The sequence below is a fragment of the Cygnus atratus genome, chromosome 1 (genome assembly GCF_013377495.2).
Source record: "Cygnus atratus isolate AKBS03 ecotype Queensland, Australia chromosome 1, CAtr_DNAZoo_HiC_assembly, whole genome shotgun sequence".
Lineage (NCBI taxonomy): Eukaryota > Metazoa > Chordata > Aves > Anseriformes > Anatidae > Cygnus > Cygnus atratus.
Genome location: NC_066362.1, coordinates 110,828,822 through 110,844,299, shown reverse-complemented (window position 1 = coordinate 110,844,299; position 15,478 = coordinate 110,828,822). Strand labels below are relative to the sequence as shown.

Sequence of the window (15,478 nt, the reverse complement as noted above, 5' to 3'; positions counted from 1 at the left end):
CAGCTAATGAAACAGCTAATGAAAGCTGGGTTTCTGATTTGTATTTCATCGTGTACTGCCTCTTAAGCCAAGATTTCTATTATCACCAGAAATATTTATAAAATTCATGTCCTGCTGCCCTTTTCTCTGTTCTCCCACAGAAAACTTCCAGGGAAACATGCAGGCTTCTACCTCTGACCATTACAAATTAGCCATTGTGATGTGAAACTACTAGGGGAAATTTAATTCAAAGGCTTTCCTCACCTATACTTTGAAGCTTTGATATTTTTACCACTCAGTCACACTTGATTGAAAACTGTCTTTAAGCAGAGAATGTTTGTGGCTGAAGGGGAAGAGGAGCAGTGAGGGACAGGACACAAAATACCAGTCTACAAATGAAGCATCATCCTTCCCCATCCTTCATCCATAAACACAAGGAAATTAGACCCAAACCCAATACACTACAATCAAAGCAAATCTTTTATCTAACTCTTTCACTATTAGCCAAACCTTTCATTAACATGCAGATAATAACTATAGTAGAATGGTTTCTTTATTCTTATACATGCTTTAAATTCTGTATAATTCTGTCTAAAATCAATAGCCAACTTCTATAACACCAAGTTCACCCAGATTCAGGGGAAGAAAAAAAAAACAACAAACAAAAAAAACACAAACCAACCAACAAACAGAATCACCCAAACCCAAACTATTAAGTAATGAAAAAGTACTAAAAGCATCTGTTGATTTATTTGTTATAAAAGAAAGATTTGTAGAAGTTTTAAAACTGAGGCAACTGATTACATAAGGACCTTCTTAATTTTCAAAATTATGAATAATGTTTTCCCTATCTTCACCTCTTTTCCAAACATGTAATTGGTCTACTTAAAGGCAAAACAAGTATCATCTCCTCAGAAGCCTGGCATATTCCACTGTTGTGACAATATTATTACTATTAAGTAGGAAAAAAATAACCCCCTTTTTTTTGTGGCTGAATCATAAATAGAATGACATAGAACAGAATATAATATATTTTGTACCTAAAAAATTAGTTTTCTAAGAGAAAATAGGAGTTTGTTCATGCCATTTCATTTTCACACTTGTTGCCCTTTTTAAGCCTTCAAAAAAGAAGACAATTAAAAAATGCTTTGAATAGAAATCTAAGAATTCCATGTAAATGATTTAAAAATAAAATAATCTAGTTCTCTGGTATTTTTTCCAATTGCAGCAGCTGGATAGGAAAATTCAGCTCACTACCAGTTGTGAAGTTTGGGGAAAGGATAAGCCTGCGCCACTACTGAGTCTGACGTTCCTCACCTCTAGCCAAAGAGAGGACAGGAGTCACTGGATGCATCTGCCAGTGCAGCAAGGACGTGGGTGAGTTCCTCACCTCACTGAATTCGATCTGAGCGCTGGCACTGCCTGCAGGATGGAGAGAATTTCATACCCTGTACTTGCAGCTCATATCTCAAGCCCTGCAGATATCCCTGCAGCTTCTCACAGGTTAAAAAAAAAAAAGGAAAGAAAAAAGAAAAAAGCAGAATCCACCCCCTACATTTTTTGTGTAACTGAGCTCACAGCTCACTAAGCTTTCCTGCCAGAGCCACTCCTCTGCCAGCCGGCTCCTGAGAGGTGCTACCTATTGCCGGGAGAATGGGCCAAATGCCCGATTGCACCCAAGCTCCTTTGCTTAGGTCTGATGCTGAACGGGGGCTTCCAGTGGCATTTGCTGCCACTGAGTGCTTTTTGCATTACCTTCATGGCATAAAGAGCCACAGTGTAAAAGAGTGTTCAGCCCAACGCGAGTTGTGGGCACTCAACACCTTGAAAGATTTACCCTGATACTTGTAATCATTTCAATTCTTCGGGTTTTAAGTTACGTGGAACCAAGAGCGCTGTATACAAAACAGCCCAGTATTCCCTAAAGAATATCAGCTATGTTGTGATTTGGATGAGTTCCCTGGCATCTTAACTGCTACTTTGATCCTGCAAATTCCTAACGCAGTATCTAAGCATCTAAGCACCTTTCTCCAACAATTGCAACTATTCAATTCTTAAAAAAAAAAAAAAAAAAAAAAAGCCGTCCTAAAAAACTTGCTCTGATTCTGGATAAGCAATATGGTTCACTTGTAAAAGTAGTGTTAGATGGACTGGTGAAAATAAGACATCGTGCTCCCTGGCCTTCCGAGTGGCATTTAAAGTGATGCATTTAAAGCTGATACTAAAATCCTTACGTATTTGCACACAATAAAAGATAAAAATAGTAGTGGAAATTGGCTGCTAACCTCTGATAAGAGAAGTGGTGACGTACTAGTATCTGAACTGCTTGTCTCACACGGCAGACCGTGTAAACCTGCATTTTTTATTACTATACACACAGACTGCATAGGCACAGGTTGAGCAGTTAGCCCTCTGTGAAGAGTAGTGCAGACCAGGCAGCCCACGCAGGGCAAGGGCTCTGACCCAAATCACAGCTTCCTCTTGCTTCTTCCCTGAACACCCCCAGCCTTTTTCCTCTCCTGATGCCGGCCGGCCCTCTCCCGCGTCCCGGGGCCCTGCCTGCCCTGAGCCCACCTGGAGGACTGGGCTAGGCGAGTGAACGATGCTCTCTCGGAGGCGGCTGCCTGGGCTGAAAGGAGTTGCCAGTCGCTTTCCCACACTCTGCTGGGCAGTGTGGCCTCGAAGTCACCCCAGCACAAAGCTTCATCTTCTTGGGACCACAAGTATCCCTATATTGTTTACCAAATGCTGGACAGAAACTCGCTTCCCTCAAGGTAGCGAAGTTAGCCGAGCGACAATGTAAGGTTAGCGGAAAAATATGTTCTTATCTCTACAATTAATAACAGCTGTGATTATCAGGAGAGAGGGCATTGTAACCATCAAATGGGTCTGTCACTCTGCAGCATGCTTCCTTCCCTGCATTTCTTTCAGCTGGTGCAATCAAATCAGGTCATCCAAAATAGACAGCAGGGTTCTGTCACTGTCCAAACCCGACAGCAGGTCTGTGTCACTTTCAGGCACCAGCCCAGCACATTGTCTGAGCTGCAGACACTTCAGGGCACTATTTCTTGTTCAGAATCTCCCATGTTGTATTTAATTAATCAAAATCTGTTAGTTGTGGATTCTAAGGAAAACATTTTTCCCCTTCTTGTGGGCAGCTGGGCACAGAGGGGGCTGAAGCACAACCACGACTCACCCCAGTGCAGTCAGGTCACCGCTGGGCGTGCACTGGGACTGGGAAGGCAGAAGACTTGAGAGTTACGGGGTTTCTTACCCTGAGCATACAGAATCTTAAAGAGACCTTATAAAATCCTTACATGACTCAAGGTTTTAAACATACTGCTGGGTCCTTTCTCTTTGCTTACTGGGTAATATGGGGGCTGGGAGGTAGCTATTGGAATCACTTTTTCAAACTTCATTCTGCAGCAAGGAAGACTACAGATTTCCTCTTTTCTTTGTTTTGTTTTTGTTTTTCAAAACATAATAAATGTGACTTCTTTAAAACAATATGATACTTCTGAGAAAATGTCAGCTGTTGTGAGATTTGGCTAAATTAGAATAACTTGGCAATGCAGCAGTGTCCCAATAGCATCTCTATGCCTCTGTGTGAAAGCCTCGCTAGGAGCTTTCCCATTTACCCAAGGCACATTCATAAGCGTTGTACGGGGTGCTCTGCATACAAAATCATCTCAAAGACATTACAGACTGGCTCAGAAGTTAAGCCTGAATCATACGTCCTATTGATTTGAAGGCCAAAAGGTATCATCCCACTCAACCGTCTGCCTAACCCAGACTCCTCATTCATTGTAACTTCTTACTGAGACTCAAAATACCAATGCAAGATCCAAGCGTAATCCTTTCTTGCAGAATTAGCCAAATTAGTCACAGCAGCAACTGTGTTGACAAAGAACTTCAACTAAAAAACATAGCCCAAGGAAAACACACAAAACACTGAGACTGAGCAGCTGAACAAAGCTTTAAGCCTTATTGATGACTTCTGGTTGCAAAGGAGAACTGATAAACTGTAATGACACTGACAGACAAAATTAACTGGCCTGGGAGAGTTAACGTCGTAAATAGATACCTCTTTGTGTAAAACTCAGCTCTTGAAATGTTGTAGTTTTATATTCAACATTTGCTCCTGCTCTTCTTGCTTTGGATAATAACAGTAATGGTAGTAACTATCATGAACCTGAAGGTAAGAAAACCCAGAAAGATTTTTTCCCTCCACCTCAGACCATTGTAAAAATGGAAACTTAAAACATCTCAGTTGAAGGAACTATGACTACCAAAAAGCCTGCAAATGGCCAGCCAAGAGATGCTTTATGTCTCCAGTGAGTGGCACCAAACAGCATGGGGTACTGTTATATGGAATTCATCCCGTATGGTGGGGGTCATTAACACAAGTCCTTAAGGCCCTTTTTCAGCATTCGGCTATATCAATGTGTTTATTCTGCCCAGCCCCCTTGTACCGGCATGAATCTCACCACGTGAAGCATCAAGAACAACAACGTTTTGAGCTACGAGTCTTATTGCTTAGAGTATATTAAATGCAATCTCAGCGTTGACTGATGTAATGTCTTTTTGGCAAGAGAGCAGCTTTGCTTTGTAATATTTTTGGAGGCTGAAGCTGGGTATCACACAGCCTACAAGGATTCTCAGAATCAGGCCTTTACATACAGAGTAAGAAATATTGGTTACTGTGCACAGTGCTATCTAGCTTAATTAGCACAATGATTTGCTAGCTTGTTTTAAAGACATTTAAGTCCATTTTGGATCAAAATAGATTGAAACAGCACACACATTGCTGTGGGAGTCCCAGAAGGCTAATCCATTCAGCACATCTACATCATCTCCCGCCGCTTTCTGAAGAATTGTGCCAACAGGCATAAAAAATACACAAGCAAGACTAACGAGTTTGAGGGAAGAGATTTCATGCAGCGATAACAGAATTGCTGATAAACTCTACTACAAACCCCATCAGAAGCATCAATCTGACATTTATTGGTATTTATGATCCAGCTGCAGTATTTCTCCAGAAGTATGTTCTCCATTGGTCTGTGAAGGAAGTGTTGAAGGAAAATTAACCCCCTAAAGCCCCCTCCCCTCTGCCACATTCTCTGTTGGTCTTTAGAGGCAACTAACTACACCACAGACAATGCTCTTCAGGGTTACTGCATAATCACTGCTTTCAGAGCCCTGCTCTGTGTGTGGATCTGACAGTGCCTGGCTGGCTCTGTTCACAGAAGCAGGGCAGCGATCTGCTTCTTGTAATTCCCTTTCGACTCTTACCTTGGCTGTCTGCAAGTTCTTTCTGCGGTAGCTCTACTTGGGAGCTAGCAGTCATGACAGAATGCAAAATGTTATGCAGGAAAGACACTATTTCTAAAATTAAACCACTGTGTTTCTTGCCACATCACTTTATTCTTTTTTATACATCAGGTGCCATGTAAGCGTACTGTTTAGAGTCACTCCAGAAAGGTGTGGTCTTACAGTCTTTTATCAATTAGAAATATCCTCGGGCAGAAGTATTGATTATTCTACTTACTGTTCTGAAATGAGCATAACAGCTTCACTCAAGAGATACACATAAAAATCCACACTTGCTTAATGCATGCTTTCTTGCAGAGTCACTATTTGACTCAATTTCCCTCACTTGTTTTTTTCAGTGAGCCTTTTTCCACTCCTCCTCTCGACACTCACATTCCTTGTCAGTGACTGCTATCCCAAAATCTTCATCCTTTTGCTTGCACCGTGGGCGATGACATGAGAAACTGGTCTGCCAGGCTAGAAAAATCATTCTTCCATAATTTTATTTTTGATGTTATTGAAACCTTTTTGATGTGGGGGACAGATGCTCACTTGGAAAAACTAGTGGTAATCTCATTTCTGTGATAAGCTAGTGACTATTAAAAAGCTTTCCATTTCCAAATGTCTAGTTTGGTTTCAGAGCTTCCAAAGCTCTTTCTTTTCTTAGAATCAGACCCTGGGAGTTTTCGATTAACCATTCCCCAGGAGATAAAACTTAGGAGATCTTGCTCTGTCCATCTGCCATTCCCTTAACAACTGTTGAGCTCAGTGGCCAGATTCAAACCTAGGGAGGTAGAGGAATCACAGAAATAAAGTTGCCACAAGTTTCATGAAAATTGAAGCCTGAGCTAACAGGCCAAAGTAAGAGCTCTCACTTTCAATTCAATCCCTTACTCATGCTAAAAGTAAACTGGCTGCTGAAGAGACAGCGCAAGCATACTGGAGAGCTAATCAGCCTGCTGCTAATGGGGCAACTTGTTTTCACTGGCCTTAATGACAGATGGGGGATTAAGACTTCAGTAAGAAAAGCCTTCAGTTAAAAGTGAAAATGCTTTTGGGATAGCATGGCAATCAAAGCAGGCATTAGTGATGGAGAGCTCGGTCATGTTTTCCATGAACTGTTTCAAAAACATGTGTGTGCTTTACTAAGGAAATTATTTTGTTTAATTTTTCTCCCCCGTAATCAGAACTCATGGATCATAAACCATCTTATTGATCATAACTCCCTCTGTCTGCTAAATCTGAGGGTCAAATTAAGCAAGGGTTTGGTTCCACTTAGGCCAAAGAAGGGATTCAGGTAACAAGAAGGCAATTCTGCCTAAGAACTCATTTAAACTCACGTATGTGAACAGGGTTTATTCAGTGAGTAACAGCACACATAAAAATCTAAGCCATGAGCTCTTTTTACAAAACCAAAACCAAGATATCATGAAGGAAGCACAGACCTCCTGCAACATTTTGGTTACGCCAAATGGGCATTGTTTCTGCAGGCCCCCCATAACCTCTTTGTATCCAGGCCACTCAGCTTGGACTTGCAATTACGTGTAAGAAATTTTTGCAGAGTGGGAAAATCCATGACTCTTGCACTCACAAGCCAGCTGACTGTTCTCTCTCTCATGTCCTCCCACAGCTGTTCTCTGTTTCCTTCAGATGGACAATTTCATATTCCCTTGTGTTGTCATCTAGGAGTGATGCTTACTTTCTTTATATCCAAATGGCTCTCTGAGGAAATCAGAGATTCCTACTCATTTCCTTCCCCCCCCACTAGCTCTTTTTTTTTCCCTAGTTTCTTCCCCTCCTTCTCTCTCCTTACATTCATACACACTCCTATGGCTGTACGCCAAATGAATACTAAGGGCAGCATAAAACACTTGGCAGGCCTCGGTAAAAGTGTCCAGGAGTTCCTTAGCAAGCAAGGTAGGTGCCAGGAAGGGGTAAACTGTTACCAGTCTCTGAAGATTTGGGTCTGTATTAAACTGCATGCTATAGTCAGCTGTACTTCTCCCAGCTATTCCACAAAGCCACAGGGACAAATACTTGTCCTGTGACTTAGTATGGAACTATTACAGTAGAAAGGGAAGATTTTCTCCCTCCCATCCAGTGATGCTGACAAGAGATAAAAGACTTCTAAGGGAGACTGTGAGGTTCTTTTCTGAAGAAAGAAGGAAAGAAGGAAAGAAGGAAGGAAGGAAGGAACAACAACAAAACTCACCAACTCCACCAACAAAAAAAACTCCTTTTCATTGGAGACAGAGTAGCTTCTTCTAGTGCCATTAACAAGAAGTAACAAGAGAAAGGCTCAGCAGGTGGCAACTTTATCCTGGAGACAGAATGAGTCAATCCCCATGCTCACGAGACAGAAAAGTTATGATCCCAAAGACTAGAAGTAAAAGTACCCTAGGGACTAGGGGAAAATATGCCTTTGAAAACTTGAATTTATGAACGTGAATTTCCATGCAAACCTGGGAGGTGGGCGAGTTTGTTCATTGCCAGCCCCTCATAAAAAAAAAAAAAAAAAAAGTTTCATTTTGCAAACTGAACCCTGAGTCAAACTCCCATTTAATGCATTCCCATTTATATTTGACACTCGAAAAATCAGATTACAAGGGATAGGATAAATTAGAGACCAGGGAATTTGTGTATTGAATCACTAAGTCCATCCTCTGGCAGCTTGCATCTTCAGTGTTAGGAAAGCTTATAGTTTATCAGATCCAAGCCAGAAAAATCAAAAAACAGAAATGAAAACAAAAAAAAAAACACAAAACCCTACAACCCTCTATCCTCATAGCTTGGTGATTTTCTTTACAACATTTCTTTTTCCCCAACCCAGTTTTAGCCTAAAAAAATGAAAAGTCCAAAACTGTACCATGATTCTGAAAAATGAATGCTTGTCTTCCCATCCAAGAATAAATACAATGAGGAAAAATAAACAGATATTTGTGGGTTACGACCCTCATCCAAAGCCCAGTGAAATTCTTGGGAATCCTTCCAGTGACCTCCATAGGCTTTCAGTCAGGTCTTATATTATGAGTGATGTTTTTAAATTAATTCTAAATTAAGACCCAAACAGTACTGGTATTTAATTTGCTGCCAGAAGCCACACAATAGACCTTTGAAACAAAACTCTTAAAATGCACAGAAATTCAGATGAAATGACTCACCAATGCTGAACAAATAAGGCACAACCACACTTCCTTCTGCTCTTCGGCTCCCTTTAAGACACTATTTTCTCTGTGTTTGGTTATATACCAAAATATTTCAGTTTTAGTTGCAGAGTATAGTTGGAAGACAGCAAACTTCTGATAACTGGTGACTGGTCAGACAGTGACTTCTCTGTCTGGGGACACTTCCATCAAAATAAGAGCATTTGTTTGGAATAGGTCTGTAACCACTTTCTCTAATAAAGCCGAGATTGCCTGGAAGCTCTGTCCTGCTGAGAAGGGTATCAGTAGCAGATAGAATAGGAAGTCAGGAGGAGCTAATCCCTGCTATTTATTTTGAATAAAAGAACACATGATGTGTCAAGCGCCAGAAATCTGCACAGTGATGAATGAAGACAGTTCCTGCCCCAGAGCTGAAAGAATCTGAAAGACAGACTCCAACATGTCCATCTCTGAGCAGTGGAGCTCAGGAAGTCAGGTTTCCTATAGGTTTATGTCTCATACCTGGATTTCCCAAAGTCTGTTGGGAGCGGTGGTGAGGGAGGCGGAGAGCATCAAACTAAGCTTTAACTCACTATCAGAGAGCTTTTGGAGCAGCATCCTTTCTTGGGGAAGCCAGCAGGGCCCAGCTGCTTACACTCACATACTGTGTAGGAATTTAACAGGGCCAAAGCTTCAACAAGGATGATCAAAACCAGCGGACTCAACAAAAACTAAACACTAGGCCACATATAAAATAGGATTTCATAAGCTACACTTCCTCAGGAAAGCATCTAGAACTGCAGAGATGAGCCTAGAACAAAACCTTGGTTCTCATTTCTGACACAGACCTGTTTCACAGATCCAAATCCACTCCACGCTGAGAAACCTTAAACCAGACTTAGAGATTTAACTCCCACGTTACTGAGATGAAACGTGTTTCTAAAACGAAATACTCCCGTTAAAAAAAAGCAACCAAAATTTGCGTTTGGCACTTACAAGCCGGTATCAAGAAGATGCATCATCGACATCGCTCCTTTTAGCACCTCATTAAATATCCTGGTGGAAAGAGGAGTTCCACTTGCCACAATGAGTCAACAGAACTGACTCCAGAAAATTTGTACAGGACTTTATCTGACCAACACAAAACCAACAAAAAAACCTCTCTGCATCATTGTGGTTGGTCTTGATTGATCCTGCCACGTTATTACAAACAAAGCATTTGCTCAAAGCATTTGTTTGCTTTCCTTTTGCCTGGGGGAATCTGTGATGGGTAAATGCCACGGAACTTAATGGAAACTTTTAATGCAGAAAGGCCACAAGACCAGATTATGTTTCTTGGGTGAACTGGTTTGCTTTTTCATTAGATCCATTTGTTCTCTATTATTGGGTCAGAAGATCAAGTCTATGAAGTTAAAGTAATGCCTAGTTCTGTCTGAACTTTCTGGAAAATGAAAGAAAAGTTGACACCGGTGCACAGAGGTTAAAAGGTTCTACCTAAACAGCGGGCCACTTTTTCTGTTCACCTCCCAAAAGTCATTCTTCAGCCCAGCCGCGCAATCACACGGTTACTTCATTTCTGATCTTCGGTTACAGACACGTTTCTTGAAAGCTGCCCAGAAAACCTGGCTGGGACTGAGGTACAGAAGGGGAGACTGAGTGGTGATCCGAGCGAAGGAGGGCAGTTCAAGCAGAAGGCCTAAGCCCAAGGTAGCATGGAGAGAAGAGGCAGAGGAGAAGGCAAGGAGGTAAAACAGCTGTTCACCTGCTTTTCCACATATACTTGTTCCTCAGTGTTGCTGGAGAGAAGGAATTTGTTCCTGGAAGGGTAAGAGGCCGGTTTGCTTTTGCCACAGACATGGAGCAGGTAGGAGAAGGAGCAGAGGAAGGGCAGAGAGCCCAGGGCAGAGCCCAGTGCCTTCTTGCGGCTGGCAGCGAGGGCAGGGATGGAGGTGAGGGAGCGATGAGTCCTGCACCCCTCAACCACTGCCACCACCTCTGCATACCCGCCCTCCCACAGCAGCACTTGGAGGGGGCAGTTGGGCTTACTGTGGAGCCGGCAGAGGTATTTGCCCCTATTCACTTCTGTCGGGCTCCTGGAGTCCAGACTATTCGGGATTTTGTCTCGCTGAGACTGGAGAATTAGCGAAATTCACAGCAGTCTGCCATCTCCCGGTCTGGGACCTGATCTGAGCTGTGAAAGGTGCAAGTGATCACTGAGAAAAGCAATGAGAGGACAGAGATTTGTCAATGAGGAACGAAACTGTGGACATGACTAAATATTTCGGTGAAAAATGATTTTAGATGTCCTTTGAAGAGGAGTCATGAGAGGCAGAAAATTCTGCAGCTCAAATCAGTGTGCATGAAGGTCTGAGGAAAGAATTGGGATTTCTCCCTCTCTCCACCCCCCAACCTTTCCTCCCCCTCCAAACCTTTAGCTACCAGTTACAAACTTTGGCATACGTGCTTTAAAAAATGAATCGTTTAGAGGACTGCTCACCTGAGGGCAAACCTCCACTTTCAACAACTAATACAATATCCATACATCCTTTGTTGCCACCATGTTGCTAGAGAAGAATGGATTACGTGGATCTTTAAGTTCTGTGTCTACCAACATTAGTTTACCTCAGATACCTCCTGTTACCAAGGAGAAACTAACTTTGCTTACTCACAGAGTCCTCCTCACACAGTTAGATTGAGAACTCTGTTGCTGGAGTCCTGTTTCAGAACATTTTTCTCCCTAGGAAATACCAATTCACATACCAATTCATAAAACATTACCACACAGTGGAGAAATGTTGCCAAGAAAACAAAACAAAACAAAACAAAACACCTTTCCATAGTTAAAAGCTAGACTGACAAACATACAAGAACCCCCAGCTCCATGTCCTAGGAGAGCAAGTGCAATAACAAGACCATCACAGCAACTGACCTGCAACAGCCAAATGAAGAGATTCTACTCCCAGCCAGCACTCCCAGCCTGTCTCTTATGAAAAGAGAGGGACAAATACTGTAAAAGTTTGACTGCTTCTGTTCTGTGAAGTGATCCATAAAAAATGTCGACAGTTTACTAAATGGGGAAATAAATACAAGTCACATACGGAAAAAAAAAAAAAAAACAACCTCATAATAACCCTTCACTATCCACATACACTATTCCCTGCTCTTGCTTTCCAAAACATCAGACAAATCCAAAGAGGGGTCATCTTTGAGTTGTTACCAGCAGCAGGTAGGTCTTGCGATTAACAGATGGACTCTGGGCAGGTTAGAATTGCCAGTGTAATTTAATGCATACATAAAGAGAACAACAAGGATTACATGTACAGTTGCTGCAATCTGACAGCAGGCTGGGAAGGATTACAGAAAGCTGCCAGAGTGAGAGAATGAGGAGAAAGAGTGAGGGGAAGAGAAAGAGAAGGAGAAAGAAACAGAGTTTGGGCTGTAGAGGTAGAGATCTGATGCTGGAAACACACAGAGCAGAAAAGGCAATGACCCAAGAAAGTGTGCACCTGATAATCTGAGTATAAAAGCCTGAAATCTGTGAAGAGAAGGAAGAGTTTAAGTGACCTTCCCTCCAGTTCTCTGCACACTCCTAAATTCCCCGTAAGAGATCAAAAGGTGCCGAACACATTCACGGTCCTGATCTCTGTTGCTTTTGCCACGACACGATCCTGACGTGGAAACGTGCAGGCTGCCACCTGGGAGCTTTACCTTCAGAAAGTGTAAAGCAGGGGGTTAGACCTGCCCCCTCCCAGCACTGTGACCATGTGGGACTATGGTAAAGCTAGGGAGACCAGGTCCCTCTTGTCACCCCTCGGGACAATCCCCGAGGAGGTGCTGTCCCTTTAAACGGGGCAGATTTGTTTTCCCGCACGTTCAGCAGAGCTTATGAAAATCAAGTCGCTGTTCCTGCTACGGGGGGGGGGGGGGAACGGTGGGGGGAACAAATAAGGAAATTCAGCAACTTCAGAGGCTTGACTCGAAGCTGCTGTTGCAGAGCTTGCTGCAATCCTTTAACAGGTATTAAGCAGCCTCGGGATGGCATTGCAGGGTGTCATCTTACATCTGACAGCTCCCGGCCTGCAGCACCTGCTGCGCGTTTCCCTGCTTTTGAAGTAGCTAAAAACTTCCTCGTGTGTTCTGGATGCCTTTTTTTTTTTAAAAAAAAAAGTGTCCAGCACCGTTTCTGTGTTTTCTGTCATTCTGGATTACATCTCTGTTAAAAGTAAAAAGCAAATGTGAGAGGCGTTTGTTCAGGCCTGGAAGTGTCCCCAGTCTGGATTGGCAAGCATTTTGGAATCTAATCTTTTCTACATTTTATTTACCGAATTGTCTGCATGACATTTTTAATGCTGATGTCTAGGGTGAGTTGGAGAATTATCTTTGGTCATTCTACTTATTGGGAAAGTTCAGTGCACAATGAAATACTGAATACAGCTGTACTTCTGAAATGTATCTTGGATAACCTTATCTGAATAACTTCATTTTCAATGTGAATGGACTTTTGTGAGAGGAACTTTCCTAGATAAACTAGAGGGACATTTTTTAACTCCGTGGCTATCTGGAAGAGAAAATCTGAACTTTTGTTTTGAGAACTATATGCAACTCCAAAACTAACATCTAAAACCCAGCAGGTAGGGGAAAATAAAATAAAGCAAGCATTTAAAAGACCTAAAAGGCTTTTATTTGTGAAAGGAATCTAACAGGAGAATGTAGTTTATCTCAGCATGTAATTCTGGTTTTTACATTTGGTGATTGCTTTCTTAGGAATGTTCAGACTTACGTAGCTTGACACAGTAACAAAATCACAGGCTGTATTTTCCTACTGCTGAGAAAATACATCTAGTTTCTGCAGAACCATCACTGGCCTTTTGAACTGCAGGAACATGAACTCCATTAACATGTGTAATAGCACATTTGGATTATTAATCCCATACTAACTTTGTTCCGGTGCACTCGGCTGGCTTTCGGAAAGTTCTGCTCTGTTCATTAAGGGCGAGGATAGCTTTTTGCCCTGGAGGCAGTTCCTTAAGCTTGCCAGGAATACGCCGTGCTTACTGTGGGGTACAGAAAGGAAAGGAACCGCTCCTATAAATAACTGTGTCCCAGCAGCGAGATGTCATGGAACACGAGGAAAGTGACAGGAGCACAGAACAGAGGTTGTTTCTCCCTCCTGCCGGTACCAAGGAGACTTTCTGCCTTCCAGTTTCCACGGTTATTCGCTTTGCACTAACACGGCACCCTGCTGTTATCTGACACAGATGCTTTTGGAGCGAGGACCACCACCTCTGTGCCACAGCCCAGAGATGCACTACAACCAGCACCAACCACTGGGCACTCGGGGCCCGGCTCCAAGCCTCCAGCAGAAGAAAGTGGGAAGCCTTCCAGGGACTTCCACGCACTGCCAGCCGGATACTCGCCGACTCCCTCACGCCCTCCTCACCGCGCAGCGAGGACACCGACGGCGGCGAGCAGCGAAAACCCTCCCGCCCCACCCCTCGGGGATCCCTTAACCCCTTTTGTCCCCCTCAGGGGACCGTTAGCGGGGGGTAGGGGACCGTTAGCGGGGGGTAGGGGACCGTTAGCCGGGGGTGGGCGACCGTTAGCGGGGGGGTAGGGGACCGTTAGCGGGGGGTGGGCGACCGTTAGCCGGGGGTGGGCGACCGTTAGCCGGGGGTGGGCGACCGTTGGGCGCTCCCGCCCCACCTTCCCGCCTCTCCCTCCCTCCCTCCCTCCCGCCGCGGTGCCGGCGGGTCCCGCCCCGTTACCTGCGAAGTCTCCGAGCGCCGCCACCCCGGCGCCGCACAGGAGGGCGGCGCAGCAGAGCAAGCGCAGCAGCCGGCCGGGCCGTACCTGTGGGCGGCGTGGGCGCAGCCCCGCGTCCCCTCCCCTCATGGCAGCGGGAGGCGCGGCGGCAGCCCCGCCGCCTCACATGGTGGAGCCGGCGCGGCCACCACCTGGGGCTGCCCCCGGGAGCGGGAGCAGGATCAGGAGGAGGAGGAGGGCGGAGCAGCCCTGCCCGGCCACGCAGCCGCCCCCCCGCCGCGGGAGAGCCCCCGAGGGCGGCGGGGAAGGGAAGGGAGGGAAGGGGAAAGGCTCCTCGGCGGCGCCGCGCCCGGCACTGCCCTCAACGCGCATCGCGCGGGCCGGGCTGACTCAGGGCCGGCGGCACCTCGCCCGCCCTCCCCCGGCTCTCCCCACCCCTCTCCGGGCAGTTCTCGGGCCCGGCGCCACCCTCTTGGCTGACGGGCGGCGTTCCGCCTTCACGCCCCGTGCGCTTCGCTTTTAACTCGGTTTTATCCTCTCGTTTCTGCTTGGCAGCGGCTGCAGGACTGACTCTTGTGCCAACAGTCCCCCGCTGTCCACGTTCCCAGCTTTCTTCCCCAGGTGGCCGCAAGGTGCTCCCCACCGCTCCCTGATCCCCACAGCGCGACCTTCCCTCCCTCAGACCACCTCGGCCCGCATGCCAGCCCCTGCTGGGCTGCTGGCCTTATGTCGGCTCGCAAGTCTCTGGGGGAAACCCAGCTGGCAGAATAAACTGCCTGGACGAGGGATTTCAGTGGGCAAACAGCAGTGTTAAGAAACGGCCCCGACTCTTGCATGTTGTAAAATAAACTTGCATGTTGTAAAATAAACTTTCCCCTTCTCTGTGTCCTCTCCCCTTCTCTGTGTCCTCTCCTCACGGTCTGAGAACACCTTACCCAAGCCCTTAAGACCCACGTAGTTCAGTGCAGGTGAGTTTGAAGTGCGTAGTATTGCTTAAGGCTTTCATTGCAAAGGGAGAAAACATCTTGAAGTTACTTTGAGAAGGTTCAGGTTGTTCCCTGGAATCTGTTTTGTAAGACTGGAAAGTAAACCAGCGGGAAGTTCAAACACTCTCTTTACGACCTGCTAAGCCACGTTCAAACGTAATTTGCAGCTCCTATTAAGGTATGGGAGGCTAAAGGGCAAGAGACCCTAGAAGCAACACTGGAAACGGGCATGAAAACATTTTCTACCCTGGGGTTGTGCTCGGGTGTAAAGTGGGTAGGCAGGAACACCTAGCTGCT

At 45.0% G+C, this 15,478-nt stretch overlaps 1 protein-coding gene across 4 annotated transcripts in view; it reads right to left on the bottom strand.

Moving 5' to 3' along the window:
* The window catches only part of EVA1C (eva-1 homolog C), a 38,336-nt gene extending 23,754 nt beyond the window's left edge, over window positions 1-14,582 (bottom strand). For 2 of the 4 annotated variants that reach the window (XM_050715990.1, XM_035545798.2), the window contains exons 1-2: window positions 14,198-14,576; window positions 11,362-11,415 (exon numbers count right to left, since the gene is read on the bottom strand). In XM_050715990.1, coding sequence (XP_050571947.1) covers window positions 11,362-11,415; window positions 14,198-14,324 — 181 coding nt within the window. In that variant the 5' untranslated portion in view covers window positions 14,325-14,576. Of the gene's footprint in view, window positions 1-1,296; window positions 1,316-11,361; window positions 11,416-14,197 lie in introns of those variants that run through there. The other 2 variants (XM_035545799.2, XM_035545800.2) reach the window with 2 other exon arrangements.
* Window positions 14,583-15,478: the final 896 nt, after the last annotated feature.